Raw genomic sequence first — 16,344 nt, 5'->3', positions numbered from 1 at the left:
ATTTTGCCATCTAGCATAAAATGGCCAAGAGCTGGACCCATTTTGAAGTGTGTGTCCTGTAATGTAATCTCACCCATGTGTGTTTAAACCAGTATAAACTACTGGCCTCTTTAAAACAAACATACAAACAAAAACCTTGGATAAAATACACACCACCAACAAAAAACCCGCTGCATACTTTAATAATCATATCTTCTTAACTATCATCAATTATGAATATCTAATCAGTGGCATTTTTTTTTCTTTCTAATCCCCACTGTTATAGTTGATATTGTAGCAATTGGTACTGGCTGAGATTATCTGGGTAATCATTTTGCTGTTGCAAATTTATCTTGGTTAGTCTTGATTTAAATGCAGACTGGTAAATAATAATGTATTCAGTACATGTTTCTTCTAAATGTAAGTGAAAAACAAGCTCTCTGATGAGCATAGCTGACCCTTTTTTTCTTTTATTGTAATCAAAAATTCTTGGGGAGTAATCTGAATTTTAAGTTTCATTATTCAGCTAGTATATTGTTGGAATAAACTTTTTTTCAGACTTTTATATTTTCAAAGGCAAAAATATTGAGAATGGCAAATTCACCATCCCTGAAGGGATTTAAAAATCCATGTCACACCATGTAGGTGTGACACTAAAGGGCGTGGTATATTGAGGGAGTGCTGTGTTGCACAGTGGTTGGACTCAATGGTCTTAAAGGTCTTTTCTAATCAAGGTGATTCTATGATTCCATGATTTGTGTGCATGGCATGATCAAGGAGAGTGCTCTGACTTGGTAAAATTCTGTTCTTAACTGTAATTGATGGACAGTGCAAGAACAGAGTATTGGAGCTTTAATATTAAGCATAAGGGTTCCAGGTCTAATTTAACAACTTTATGTGTCATATTCTGCTTGTTTATGCCAAATGAGTGAGTTTAGGAGAAAATATTTAAATTATCCTTTCAGGTGCTTTTATGGGGAAGCTTTTTGGTAATTGATTTTTTGTATTTGATTTTAACAATGAGTGACTACATTCTTATCTAGAACTTTTCCTGTTCCATGCTTTAGTATGAATTCAAACTGGCTTACTTGTTCAGTATTTAAAAAATCTTCATCAGACCATATGTAAAAATATTTTGGTATGTTTTATTATTACTGTTACTAATAAGTAAATTGTTGATTAGTTTTTTGTGGTTCCTTTATATTATAAGAACCTTTGAATCATAGTAGAAAAAAAAAAAGGTAATGTTTTTAAAATAAACATGAGAAATCTCTTATATTCCCTCTATGTTTGCTTTGGAAGAGATGTGAACACTCTGGAAATGAAATTCAATACTCTTGGTTCAGGCTACTTCAACCTTGAATAAATATGCACATGTCTTAATGTATTGAGCCAGTTTACTTTAGGGACACACCCACACAGCATTTGATAAATTTATAAGTTTCCCCCCAAAGGTACAGCAAAGCAGGGAGTGAGTGTAAGCATGAGGTGTGCTTTCCAGATGGCCATTTGAAAATGCCAGAGTCGTGTGTGTGTGTGTGAGTGAGGCAGAGGCAGTCCCACAGCTGCTGTGCTCCTGTGCCTCTGCAGCCGTGTCCAAGGCAGCCCAGCCCAGCCGGAGCAGCGTGGGGCACCGCGCTGAGGGGCTCTCCCTGCTCCTCCTCAGTGTCCTGGCAGGGTCAGTGCAGCTGGTGTGCTGGCAGTCCATCAGCTGCCTGTCGTGCTTCTTTGTGCAAGTCCTTAAAAATGTCCTTGATATCCAGGCAAATAATTTGAAAGGGAGAGGTGATTTGTCCTAAAGCTGAGCCGGCCGTGACCGTAGCCAGACCAGATGTGGATTGCTTCTGTATTGATGCAGCAGTTGTGCTTCTCAAGATGATTTACACTGAAAAAGATTCCCAAATAGGGAAGCTTGAAGCTAAATGCATGGCAAAACCACAAATATACCTGGAGTTTGCTGCTATCTGTGTTGTTTTCTTCAGGCTCACTAAGAAGGGATTCTTAGCAGAAGGTGAACATTAGTGTAATACATGATTTTCACAACAGCAGTGAAATTTTGGCTCTGTAAGGAATATGTACCTAAGAAATTATAGTATGGGAGAGGCTTTAATATACTCAATTTAAGAATTACATGTTCTCCAAAGTCAGGGTATGAATTCAGTTCACATTTTATAAAATTATTACTTTATTCTTTCATCTTATGCTGTTCTTTGTAAGCACTGTGCCTCACTAATATAGAGGGATTTTCTACGTAAATGACAAAAGCCTTTTTTTTTTTTTTAGATTAAGGCAATTCCTCCCTTCCTCCTGCTAAAACACTGAGCCTTTTTATTGAATGACAGATTGTTTTATTGCAGAAGGATTCATGTGGACTTGGGAGGATTTGGTAAACTTCAGTTTGTAAGGCCAAAAAATGTTTACATTAATGCTTGTTTTACTTTACTATATTTTTTCCTGATTTTGTGATAATCATATGGTTTTTTTATCTTTTAGAAAACGGGGCAGTACTTGAAGGCTTGACAAATGCATCCCAGGTTGAAAAATTTCTGCATTCCTTCTCCTCTTCCTCCTTTAGAAAACTGACTTCTTTAAAGAGGTAATGTTGAATGTTGTATTTTTTTTTTCAGGCAGAGTGAACTGGAACTCAGCTTCCTCTGTAGCATGTGCTATGATGTTTTAAATTAAATTATAGACATGTATCACTGCGACATGGTATCAGGATGTCTTTGTAAACTTTTGTGTGCAGAGATCTAATTAGTTATTCTGTTATTTTACAGAATTATTTTTCAGTGCTTCTGCTGAAATAAGTCACTCAAGTGTTACTTGAATTTAAATTAATGTTATTTCTGAATTTGTTGTATTTTAGGATGTTTAAACATGCATTAGAAATCTGAAGCAGTTCCTTGCCCACAGGAGTGAAAAACTAAATTTTCCTACCATAACTAATATTTAACTTTTTTTTTCTTCTAAAGGTAAGAGGGAAGCAAAAGAAGTAAGAAAATGCTGGGATCAGAACGAGGTGTGGTGGAAGAATGGCTGTCAGAATTCAAGGTGAACTGAGAAGATTAATGATGTCTAAACCATTGGCTTAATGCCGCCAAACATATCAGTGGGATTTTTTAATATCAAATAATTAACATTTTAAATGTCTATTACTTGATCTTTCAATTTCTTATCATGCATAAAGCATGCAGAGGTCTATGTAACTGAGTTGGCTGGTAAATAATAGGTAATGCATAATTCTAATAGTAGTTTATTTTTCTTGTTTATTATTGCAGAGCAGAACACTGCAGTAGCAATGTGGTCTTTTTAAATGTGTATTTTGTGTGGATCAAATTGATGGAATTTAACTAACAGCAGGATGATGCTGCCAAAATTTGCAATTGAGAAACTTTTTAATTTAAAAACAACTAGTATATATTTATTTGAAATTTAAAAAAAAAATCAAAGAAAAATACTTTACTTTTCCTCCCCATGATCTACATAAGATTGTTTCATCATGACAAATTGGAAATATTTTAAAGCTATTTTGCATGTTGATAATTACGCTGAGTGAAATGTAGGATAATGCATTAACAAGAAAACAGGATGTCATGACTGATAAGAAATTAATCTGTTATTTAAATCAAGAATTAGTAGCTCCTCACATCATTGATGAGAGTAAGCCATTATGTGCAGTTGTTGGAAATCTGCTTAAGTTCCAAGGATGCAAAATCCACAAACGTGGTTGCTTGGGGAAGCCTGGAGGCTGTCCATGCTCATTCTATACTCTCCACACTTCTTAAATAAGTTGAGTTGATTTGATAAAGTCTTCAAAAAGATCTTGTTAAATATAGACTATCAGGAAAAAGAGTCCTCATGTCAAACTAGAGCAAATGATTTACGAAAGATGAATGTAAACTGCTTTTGGATTTAAGCCTGAAGTGGTTAAGTGCTCCCAAATGCTATTTGTGTGGAGAATGACTTGTATTCAATGATTAGGTTACAAGTCTGAAAATTTACTGAACTTCAGGACTTTTCTTTGATGTTGAAATGAGACTTCATTCTTTTGTGGAGATATTGAATATTTGGAAGCATTTATTGGTCAGAGTAACCTTTTTTTTTCTTTTTAGGCGTTACCTGAATCACAAATTTCTAGCTATGCAGCTACATTGCACCGAAAAAAACCACTGGTACCAGCTCTTTATAAAGTCATTCAAGACCCAAACAATGAGGTAGGACATTTTAAAAAACTATTTTTATTCTCATTCCTGCATCTTTCACCTCTACAACTGAACCTGGAGAAACTAAAGGAGAGGAAGATTGGTTATTTTTTCTAATGCTGTCCAACATGGGTATCATCCCTCTGTTTAGTCTCTTGTTTTTTGGCAGTTACTTTAATGCCTTTCTAGTGAGACACAATCTCATCTGCTTCCAAAAATACTGTTTATGCTTTCTGCTAGGTTCTCCTTGCCACAGCTGACTGTTGTGTTTTATTTGTCATGACTTGGTTTTGGTGTTTTGGTTTGGGTGTTTTTTTTTATGGGGGGGAGGCTCAAGTTTGGTTGGGTTTTTTTTTTTAATTGGTTTTTGTTTCAGTTCTCAAAAACCACCTTTCAGTCATCACTGAGACAAAGTAGGCCTTACAGTGAAACTCAGAGAGACCAATGTACTTCTTGTGTGGTCACTTATTGCAGTGGAAGATGGAATCAATTTTTTAAATGCCATTAAGATAACATGATCTTCTTGTGCTTATACTGGTATCACTTTTGTGGAACGTGGTTTATACTGCTGTAAACAAGAACAGAACCAGGGCCCCAGAATATTCAAACTTAGTTTACCCTTTTATTTACATAATTCATTTTGCAAGTGATAATAAACTGAGCTTTCCAACCCATTGGCTTCTGAGGAGCATTTCTGAGCAAGTGTGTGAAAAATAACTTCTGAATAAATTGTGCAAGCATACCATTCTCTGACATGTCAACTACTTGAGATAAAATGTGTACAAATACTTGGTGTATCATCTGTGACTTCTCATATATTTAAAAATTAAAGGGGTAGTGTACACAGCAAGGAAGTTCTTTATTTTGTCAAGTACAGCTCAGCTGTTTTAGAAAGCCAAGTGCTTGATTGAGCTTCAAGGAGATTGCATAATGCTCATGCAATTTAAAAGAAAAAAAAAGGCTTCATAGCTGTCAGCTTCATTTCAGTATTATAAATAACATGCATAGTGACCTTTTTCTTTGTACTGAAAAGCTGCTGTTTTTCTCCCTTCAACCTGAAGCCACCATTGCTGTTGTCTATGTATTTGTCTTTGTGTAGACTTCTGAAGATGTAAAAGCTTCTCGTTGCTTTGAGAATAAGCATCTGATTTATTTTATTTAAAGAGCAAAGAAGCAGATTTGCAAAAAGGCTATCTTTTTAGTGTGATCTTATGTTATTGCTCACTGTGCTTGTCAGATGTTACTCTTTGGAACAGCTGTTGCTGTTTGGGCCTGATTCTGATACCATGTGCAAGATAAGCAATCCTAGACACAAAGATGTCCAGCTTCAGGTTCTACCTGTTAAGGCAGCATGTATTTCCTTGTTGTACTTCTTCCAAAGTTATTTGCTTGTGAGGAATATAACCAGAGTGAATTCATTACTTTACATAAATCTGTAGTAATATTTGTCTCTAACTGAGAGGGGTTTTTAAATATGCTTTATAGGGCATTATTTTTTAGAAGGGTAATTCATGGCTTATGAAGTTAAGTACATGTGGTTGACTATTATAAAAATACACCTTCTGCATTCTTAAACTTGCTGGGCAAGTAATTCTTTAGTGCCATTTAATCATAAAGTTGACTGATTTTTTTAAAACTTCTAGAAAGTGGCAAACTCTTCAGGGCAAACATGATTTTTTTCTAGAATCACATCATTCTATCTTGATAAGACCAGGATTATTAGTTTAACATGGAGTCAGCATATTTAGGAACCAAACAACCAAGCTATTTCTCTCTTTTGCAGGTGTCTACTGTTTGTGAGCTATTAAATGAAGGCAAGCATATTGACAAGTTAAATACAGTTGTTGCTATTTGCCTTTGAGAGAGTGCCTTGATGTTTTTAAATATAAAGTTAAAGATGACTGGAGCAGAAATTTGTGTAAAGTGTAGAAAGTGATCTTGCTCATAAACAGCTAATTTAACTGAATAATGTATTGATTTTTGTGTAGTATTGGAATTCAAATACTCAAAATGCTTTTGAAGTACTGTTTTTCAGATAATTTTACAATTTTTAGCATTGGTTTATTTGTATTGACAATACTCTATGGATGTCAAGTTACTGCACTACTGAAATTCAAATATTGAATATTCATGTGGTGCTAATTAGGTTTAACTCAGGGCAGCAGTGAAACAGTGAGATCACCTTTGCAATGCCAAGCAAGCCCAGACCCAGTACTCTTGAAATAATAAATGGTTTCACCCATTATGTTATAGTTGAGTCTAAAGTAAGCACATTTTATTTTCTACAATTGAATTCTTCAAAAAGGCAAGTATTTCCAGTATTTGTCATGCATTTTCTAAAGCATTATATTTAGCTTCAAGATATGACTCTTAGGATTTGGAAAACTTGTAAAATAAGCCAAAGGAAGGCTATTCATCATCTTCCTTAAAACACGACTGGTTTGCATCTCTGTGAGGTATAAAATGAAGAGTGAAAATTAGATCATTGACGCTTGCTGCATGTTTAAGCCAATAAAAATGTCATTTGTTTTTTATGCTTATTGGTGCTTATGCTAATAGAAAAGATCTTATAATTAAAATGATTTTGTTTGTTAGGAAAAAGAGAGGATTGTAAGAGATATTTTACTTTGGATTTTTTTCTGACTTCTGTGCTACTCACTTTGCTTTAACTTTGGACTGAAAGATCATAGGGATTAAAAAATGTGTGCCAGTTCATGTATACACCCATTACAGATGACAAAAGCTCCATTTCCTCTGTTTATCCAGTGTCTTCTCAGTATGTGTATTCAGAGCGTTACTTGGAAGAGGCTGACTCTTTGGAAAGCCAGATAACTGGGATGCAAGGAAAACATTTGTTCTTTCTCAGAGTGTCAAATGTTGTGTTTCCAGGTGGGAGGCTATCATCCTGTACTTTGATGGGAAAATTCTGGATGTTTGTGCTTTTGAAAATATTGGGTGTTGCAGCATCTTTGTGATGGCAGCTTTTTTTTGTGGAAAAAGCTTACAGCTTTTCTTACAGCTCTGAACACACCAGAAGTGCTGTAGTAGTCACAGGTTTTTACCTAAGTAATTGCAGTTATTAAACATTTTCCACAACAAATATGACAACCAGTAAAAATAAGGAGAATTGGAATGCTTGCAGTACCACTGACTGGATATTGCTTGTATCTTTCTAGGGAGAATGTCTCCCTAGTCTTAAAAGACTACTTTTATACAATTTTCATTTGAATGTAGCTAGAATAAACTTAGTAACTGTTCTGGTTGAGTGTCATCTGACTTAGCTAAAATAAATTTTTCTTTTCCACTATTTTTAATGGGACTTGGATGAGACTGGCTAATTTGAAATAGGAAACAGCTTTAGGCTGCTGTCATCTCTAATCTAATACGAGTACTATTTATAGCATTGCCATTGTACATATCGGGTTTCAGATAATATTTTTAGCTTTTCATACACTTGTCATCTTGCTGCAGATATGTTTGCATTTCTTGTTCTCAGGGGTTTCTTTTTCTTTCTGTTCTCCTCTTGATCATATTTTCTTTTAAAGAAAAACCTACCAATTTATTTAGTGATGTCCAAATTACTTAGTAGCCACTTTTTAAATTTGAACACTTGAAATATGTTAGGCCTTTCATAAAGCAAGGATACAGTTCTATTTCTGAGGATTAGAACATTTACTGTAATAATTATTGTCACTTATAGATAGTAGTTTCTACTAAGTAACTAATTATTAAGAAAGGATATACTTATGCCTCTTTTGAACATAAAGTGCTATACATGTATGAAATACTAGAATAAATATACTACCAGAAAGCTGTACCATTTTTTCCTTGAAGTGATTGTAATGGAAGCTTTACAGACTTCTGATTTCCTTTAGATCCCAAGCCAAAACTTATGTGGTTGGTTATTTTATATCTTTTTATCTGTCTTTCTATACATGCATATAAATATGGATGTGTATGTGTGTAGACAGATTTATATGACTTGTAAAAATCCATTTGTTCTAAATGACTGGACCTCTCTCATTCTGTGCCAACATTGTCAATCTTCGCTCTCCTTGTAGAGTCTCTCTTTGCTGCTGTTGTAAATGCTGGCTTCTAGCTTAGAGTAACAAGTCTGTCAATCAGAACCTTGTTACACAAGGTACTTACACCAGAGCCTTGTTTAAGAAGAGATTTCTCTGACAGCTGAGTTTTATTTTACGTAAATGTCATGTTATGGCTTACGTAATCAGTGGTTAAATATGGAGTGCTACCTTGACCAGAATATTGTGTGTTGGAAATGAAACTGTTTCCTGAACTGTTTCCTGGGTGATGCTCTCTTCATAGATAATTCTGTCAAATTTATATTTTATGTTTGTGATGTACGAGTGTAAAATATCTAAGTGTAAATATAGGTATGTGAAATTCTACATCTGTAGAGCTTTATGGCCTTGCACATTTATCAAACGTTCCAGCTATTCACTTGCAGAAATGTTGGTCTCTCTGCTGTTAGCAAGGGACTTCTAAGTTTTTTAAGAGGATGCATGGCTCACAGTAAACCACAGAAATGTATCTTTGTGCAGCACAGCAAAAGTGTGACTCTCAATTCTACAGGAAGTTTGTGGTACTATGATTATGATGAATAGACAAATTAATGAAAAAAAATTGCATCAAAGTCCATGAAATATGCTGCTAATGCTCTGAAAGTCCCAGGTGGATATGCCTGGGAGTGAAAGGAGGGTCATATGTGCCTTATCTAATCTGTATGTCTGTATGTCTAAGAGAGCTGCATGAAGCATGTACTGTTAGAAAGAAGACTTGAGATTCTGGCCTCTTTATTCTGACTCTGTTGCTCTTCTATATGAATATGGATGCCTTAGGTTATATGCCTCTGTCTTTTTGGACAGTGAATCCCATAAATATTTTCCTTATGTCAGAGCATCCCATTTGGTACAACACATTATTAGATGGTGGTCACAAACATTACAAAAATTTGTCTTGGAAATTTAATTTCTTTTTTCAATTTTTTTCCCCTCAAGTTTTGATTTTGGTAATAAAAACTTGATTAGTCACGGGAAAGAACGAGACTGTTCAGTGTGGTTCTTTCTGCTTTTTTTCCTGTTCCCTAACAGTTCCATGGATGAATCTTAGGTATTGGTTTAGCATTGTAGGCTCTTAAGATGGCAGGTTTACCTCATACTTTTATCACACTGACTTGATAGGGGCTTTTATTTTCATTCTTTTAGTGAAACCTGAACTGCAACTCAAAATGAAAAGATCAGTTTGCATTGTAATGAACACACTCAGTTATTGGTTTTGAGACTCAAAAGGTATAGGTAAGAAATGAATTCATATTTCTATCAATGGACTTGTCATTAGCAGCTGATCTTTAACCTTTGTGCTTCCACAGACCTTACAACTGCACTAAAGTTTTACAGTGCACATAGTTCAAACCACGTCTGTCACACACCTTAAATTAGTACCTGTACAGAAAATAAATCTTGTACTGGCAGCCCTAGAGAAGAATCTTATCAAAGCACACATGGTGTGCTGTAGTGGCCACATGTCCAAATACTGCACACCAGTGCTGCTCAGGTCTGTCCCGATGGATCTCCTTAAACAATGCAGATACCAGTGTGATTCATTCACTCCCTTGCCAGCAGGAAATACAATTTTTACTGACTGCAGTGGCTATATGATATAGCCCCTAGATTTGTTGTTTCACTGTCCCTTATTAGAGAAGCCTGCCAGTAAGTGATTAACTTTTTTGCCTTTCCACAGCTCCTGGAGCCTGTTTGCCACCAGCTCTTTGAACTTTATCGGAGTTCTGAAGTTCGACTCAAGAGATTCACGCTGCAGTTTTTGCCAGAGCTGATCTGGGTTTATCTGCGTCTCACTGCCAGCAGGGATAGGCAGAGTAATGGCTGCATTGAGGCATTGCTGCTTGGCATTTACAACCTGGTGAGTGAGATGAGTGGAAATGGCTGAGGAAAGCTTTGATCTGAAGTTTGGCATCACTGACTGCTAGGAATAAAGTAAATTATTGGAACAACGTATTTAAAATTAAAATACATTTAAAGGAAAGCATATTTAATACGAAGCATAATGTAATGAAGGTTTAGTAAAGATGTGTTTGCAAAAACATAGATTTTGAAATTATCTTTTTTGGAAAAAACATTTTCACTGAAAAGGATCACCTCATGGGCTTTCTCAAACTGTTATATACTTCTGTTTGTAAGGAAATTAGGTAGCCCTTCTTAATGTTGCAAAATGCGACTTCTTATGATTGTCAGGCTCATATGCTTAGTCAGTCTTGATGGGTCACTTCCCCTGCCCTTCCATGGACTCTGAACATGTCTTTTTTAAGGGTAGTTTGGTGTTGAAGCCACTCTGCATGTGAGCACTCAGACACATGCATGTGTCCATTTGAGTCAGATAATTGTCTTGAGGGGAACTGTGGTTGTAAGAACAAGTAAAAGTAACTGTAAATTATTAAATTTGGCTGTTGGATGTAAAAGCAGTTTTTTACGTCCTTACCCTGGCCTGGAAATGTTTTCTTTTGTAATGTGTTGAGGCTATTTGATAAATTCAGCAATACTGCCACAAGAGACATTCTCCCCTGGGAATTTCTGTTGTATAGGATTTTAAAACATATTGTACTGAATATCACCCTTCTTTCTAATGTCATTGTAAGCGCCTCCTTTCAACTGTGGGTTGTATTTCTACACATAAGACACAGAATAGCCAAACTGTGATTCTTAAAATGTATTCCAGTTATGTGTCTGTAGCAGCTCTAACAACTGGAAGATCTGGTTATTTTAGATTTATTTTTATAGAAAAAAACACTGGAAACTGCTTGGAAATGGATTTTTTTTGTACTGTCTATTGGATTGAAGTAGTACATTTATCTTTCCTCCTCCTAGAATGTTCTGCAGTTCATTTGAAAGTCATGTTGGTGATTCATATTTTTAAGGACAGTAATTTCTCATCTCTCTCTATATTCAGAAAGAGAGAGACCTCAAAATGAACAATGCCTTTCACTGTTTTTTTTTCTTTAATGAAGCTGATATTTTTTCTGCACATAGACTGAGAGTGAAGTTATTTTCTGAATACTTAGAGTGAAAGGGGTAAATAAATCTTCAGTGTTCTGACAAATTCTGTCAGCCATTCTCCTGTTATAATCCTTGAAGCCTGCTACAAGTACTGAGCTGCCCTGGGCTAAACTTTTACATAAACTGGAATGACTGGAACTTATTGTTTGAAAATGTGCTGTACAAAGTGCAAAGGCAGGATTTTAGACTCCTTTTTGGTGTAGTCTTACATAATTGCTCCTAGTATATTTTCTTTTGAAACTGCAGGGTTTGCTTATGTAGTAGCCTAGCAACTACAAAATCTGACCAGTCTGAAAGCCTTTGAAGAAAACACTTCTTCAAGTGTTTCCTCCTGAGGAAAGTTTGCCAGTCCCCTTGATTTCACCTTTTCTCTGTGGTGCATTTATTATGAAATAACTACTCATTGTCAGCAAGTGACTCATCAGCCCTTCTGTGTCAGTGTCTTTAGTCTCACTGATTAAAGACCCTGTGCTGGGTTTTTTTTAAGTCAGCAAGTGACTCATCAGCCCTTCTGTGTCAGTATCTTTAGTCTCACTGATTAAAGAGCCTGTGCTGGAGTTTTTTTTAAATATTGCACACTAATTCTGAAGAGCAGTTTGTGATAGAGGTCTTTTCCCACTTGTTAATTATGTATTTTGATATTGGTGATATTCTGCAAATGCCCAAAGTCCTTGGGGTGTTAATAGCCTTATCAGATCAGGACATTTAACTTATTTGTTAAATTCTTTCTAAGAGCTGGAAGTTATTCCAACTGCTGCCTCTTTACTTCTGTTTGAGTTCTGGTTTTGTTTTTAATGCAGGAAATTGCTGACAAAGATGGAAATAACAAAGTTTTGTCTTTCACCATCCCTTCATTATCTAAACCCTCAATATATCATGAGGTAAGAGAGCTACTACAGTAAATTAAAATTGGATCTGTTAGAGGAATGGCAACTGGATCCATTTGATGCCACAGGCCATTTTAGATGCATCTTGTTGTAGTAAGTTTTCAGTGTCTGTAGCTTGCTGTTAGTGTAATAGAATGCTGTAGAATTTGTAGAACAGGAATACAAATGTTCAGAAATCTTTTGTAGCTTGCTGTTAGTGTAATAGAATGCTGTAGAATTTGTAGAAGAACAGGAATACAAATGTTCAAAAATCTTCGTTGACTGCCCATTTTTAATAGAGTTAGTTATGTTGTAGTTGCAACTGGGTTTTTTTTGTCTCTTACATGTTAGCATAAAAGCAGTCTTCCTTCTAACTCTTCCTTAGTTCAGTTAGGACTGGCAATTGTGTGCTTCTTTCACTAAGGTTTCTGGACAAAAGGTCTGTGTGATTAGAACAAGCTGTACATGGATATGTAGGAATCAAAGCTGAAAATTGCTCTCGCCTGCTGTGTAACTTGTAAATGTGTACACTTTATAACAATGAAACTAGGTAATGTTTTTAGATCTGTTGTATTCTAGAGTAATCTCCATTTTTACAGATCACAAGATAAGTGTGTCTTTTGCCTTAGGTAGTTAGGAGCTTTAATGCTTTTGGGGAATTTTTACTTACGACTTAACTTCTCCCCCCTCCTTCCTCCCTTCCTTCTCCCACCACCTACTTCTAGCCCTCTACCATTGGATCCATGGCTTTAACTGAAGGAGCATTAAGTCAGCATGATCTTATCAGGGTGGTTTACAGTGATCTTCATCCTCAAAGAGAAACCTTCACAGCACAGAACCGGTAAGTGGATGTACTCTTAATATTAAAGGTGCTTCACTAGGGAGACAAATCCTTAAACAAAACAAAAATATTTTGTGATCAGTCCTTTCTCAGTATTAAGTGCTCGGAAATAAATCTAGAGAACAGCCTTTGTTCCATCTTGTATGTTCTTTTGCTAGTTAATTTTGATGAATAATTCTCTATCATTTCTGTGTCTGCAAGGAATATCTTTCATTTTATGGCTGTCTATTCAGTTTTTCCTGGAAGTGTAACAAAATTCTGCTTTGGATCAGGGGCTCTCACTCCTTTTTCTGCCTGTGTCTAAAGACTGTCTGCCTGTTGTGTCTACCTGTTTTTTACCTGTGTCTAAAGACAGCACTGGGAAAACTGATAAAATAATTTTTAATGCGTTACAGACATTTCTGCTTCTAGAACTGTCCAAATATTATGCCTTATCTTGTTTCCTTCATAGTTCCTGCATATGCTAGTGGCTTTCAGGATTTTCAGGAGAATAAATTTAAGTGTTATAGTGAATAATAATGAAAGAGGATTAAAGAGGATTTTCAGGAGAATAAATTTAAGTGTTTATAGTGAACCTTTGATAGTGAATAATAATGAAAGAGGATTAAAAGATTTGTGTGTTTACTTCTGATGCCCCTTCCTGTAGGGTGCTTTTTGAGACTGAATTATAGATTTCTTGTGTTTAATTTCAGTGAAATATTAAGTATATAAATGTAAAATTTTGCTCTTTCCAGGTTTGAGGTGCTGAGCTTTCTTATGCTGTGTTACAATTCAGCTATTGTCTACATGCCTGCTTCTTCTTACCAGTCACTTTGTACGATGGGTTCCAGGTGAGACACTTGCCTTTGAGGTAGTCTTCAGGGTCATCTAGACCTGAATATTTAAAATATTCATCCAGTAAAAAAAGTGCTTTCTGATGGGGATAAATTGGTTCTTGGTATGCTTCCATCATTTTCACTGAGTTGTGGCTATCCTAAATTTGCAAGATATGTTTCATTTTCCTACTTCTGAAAATTAGATCTGTTCTTTGAGTAGAGAAGCAAGGCAACATTTTATATGCAAGGGATTTCTGTTGTTTTGGAGACAGTGCCACAGTTGCTATGTATCAGTGGCCATGTGTTGCTTCCATGATGAAGATTCAGATAGGAAACTGATGCAATAAGGATATAATAAATTATCCTGGTTTTAATGTAGGCAGTATATGGGGAGACAGGTCCTTTTTTCAAGAGTCAGAAATATTTCTTACAAGGCAGCTGAGAGCAGTTCTCAGGACTATAATATGTGTGTTATCTGACTTCAGGTGTAAGGTGACTTGCATGCTGTCATCATACATTAGATGGGAGGTGACATACTTCTCTTCCTATACCACGGAAATGTCTCCTATAGAGAAAATTGGTTTCAGTTACTGAATTGTAGGGAGAGTCTCCTGGCTGGTAGTGGAGAACATCTTGCCACTCCTATTCTTTAGAAGCTGGTTATGATTTGAGGAAAACAGGTGGAGTTATTTGCTACATGGGAGCAACACTGGGCTATCAGTGAGCCGCGTATCAAGGCACTGCTACAATACTGCAACATAAGAATGTTCTATGTTGTGTATTTATATTTTTAAAAATAAATTTGAAAATAACTAAAATCTCCGTGATATAGTCATTTGTAGTCTTTGTGGAGTTAATACTTTCATGTAATGGTGTTGTTTTTAGGCTGTGTGTGAGTGGATTTCCACGGCAGCAAGAGAAACGCTGGAAAGAACACTGTGGTAGAGTGGTGTTAGACCCTGACTTCATGGTGCAGCTGCTCACAGGTGTCTATTATGCCATGTAAGTGGACAGCTCTTTCTTACTTAAAGAGAAAGGTCTGCTTTTACATGAATTAAAATATAAATGCCAGTTGATTTATAATTGAAAAAAATATTTAGATTCATAACACAAATTTGTACTCAATTAGTGTGTTTCCCATTACTTGTTTATTCAGCTAACAGATAATTTGAAAATATTTTTGTCAGCACTGAATTAGGTGATGAAGGGCTAGCAGTAGGTGTAGAAGAAAGTTAGGCTTCTGGTTTCAGTTTTTTCCACCTTGCCAGTACCACAGATACCTTCTATTCACAAGCATAATGAGCTTGGATGCCAAGATAAACTGATGAAATGCAGACCTCTTAAATGTTAGTAACATCTGAGGTAGCAAAAATATATTTCTGGAGCAAATTCAGTTCTGCTAAGTAGCGTCAACGTTTGCATATTGACTCCATTGTTTAAAAGTTGTCCTGATTATTATGGCATCAGTTTTGTCTGGTTTGGAGGGAACATGGAAGAGCTTTCTTGTTACACCAAGAAGGTAATAAAATACGTTGTAATGCTAAAAGAAGTGAATGTGCACTGTGGTGTTTATACAGTTGATGAATTTTCTGCATAAGATCAGAAGTGCAAAACTGGATTTGGGCAGAGAAAAGGACAAGTTTGTTTTCATAAGATGTGGAAGATAAATATCTGTCTTTACTTTTAGATATAATGGTCAGTGGGAGCTTGGCCAGGAGGTATTGGAGGACATAATTTACAGAGCACAGCTTGAACTCTACTCACAGCCCCTGCTGGTAAGAAACAATCCATTGTAATTTATGGGTCTGGTTGAGAGGAGTATGGATGTGTTTCTGAAGTGGGCTGGTAATGAAAGCTTTTGTGTGCATTCACTGCACTATCAAATGCAAGTGATTTGTTAACAGCTGGTGTTTGCAACATAGCTATTTATACCATACTTTTTCTGCTGAGTATTAAGCCAGGGTGTTGGGATCTTCTAGGACTCATTGAGACTGAAAGCTAGGATTTTGCTAATATATTACAGTTGGCTCAAAATGTTTATGTTGTTTTCACATAAGCTACTGGTGAATGGTTCAAAGAAGCTTAACTTCTTGAATAGTTGTATGTTATAGGGCATTGATTGCAAAAAAGGTGTTTTCTTTGCTTCTAGACCTTCATCAGGGTTGAGAATAAGCTGTGGGTTTTAACTGACAACAAAGTAGAGAAAGCAACAGCAGGATACAGCTGAAAGCAAAAAGGAGCTCAATCCCAGAGTCAGTGCCAGATTTTGTTTGATAAAAGTCACACAGATCTTAATCTTTACTTGTTTGGAGGAACAGCAGTAATATGGAGTAGTTCTGGTTGGGGTGGAGATTTTTTCAGTGTTCACCATATTTGCTGTTCTAATAATGAAAAAAGAGAAGTAGGGAAAGTGGTGAAACTGGGCTGGATGCAGGTGGATGTGACTGGGAAGGATGAGAATGTTGAAAGAGAGAAAGGAGAAATTTTTGTCAGATGTAGGAATGGGAATCAAAAGAAGAGGGAAAATTAAGGAGAATAAAGTAAATTAGA

General features: G+C 35.9%; 1 protein-coding gene across 6 annotated transcripts in view; it reads left to right on the top strand.

The window, feature by feature from the left end:
* FAM126B (family with sequence similarity 126 member B) overlaps positions 1–16,344 on the top strand; it is a 68,079-nt gene that overhangs the window by 16,361 nt on the left and 35,374 nt on the right. For all 6 annotated transcript variants that reach the window (XM_039698041.1, XM_039698032.1, XM_039698005.1 and 3 more), the window contains 9 exons: positions 2,473–2,575; positions 2,952–3,030; positions 4,092–4,193; positions 9,942–10,121; positions 12,073–12,153; positions 12,864–12,979; positions 13,714–13,809; positions 14,680–14,796; positions 15,482–15,569. In XM_039698041.1, the coding sequence (XP_039553975.1) occupies positions 2,980–3,030; positions 4,092–4,193; positions 9,942–10,121; positions 12,073–12,153; positions 12,864–12,979; positions 13,714–13,809; positions 14,680–14,796; positions 15,482–15,569 (831 nt within the window). In that variant the 5' untranslated portion in view covers positions 2,473–2,575; positions 2,952–2,979. The remainder of the gene's footprint in view (positions 1–2,472; positions 2,576–2,951; positions 3,031–4,091; positions 4,194–9,941; positions 10,122–12,072; positions 12,154–12,863; positions 12,980–13,713; positions 13,810–14,679; positions 14,797–15,481; positions 15,570–16,344) is intronic.

The sequence above is a fragment of the Passer montanus genome, unplaced genomic scaffold, assembly GCF_014805655.1.
Source record: "Passer montanus isolate IOZ18808 unplaced genomic scaffold, ASM1480565v1 scaffold1, whole genome shotgun sequence".
In the NCBI taxonomy this organism is placed as follows: domain Eukaryota; kingdom Metazoa; phylum Chordata; class Aves; order Passeriformes; family Passeridae; genus Passer; species Passer montanus.
Note: the sequence above shows the minus strand (reverse complement) of the source record. Positions and strands in the feature narration are given on the sequence as shown.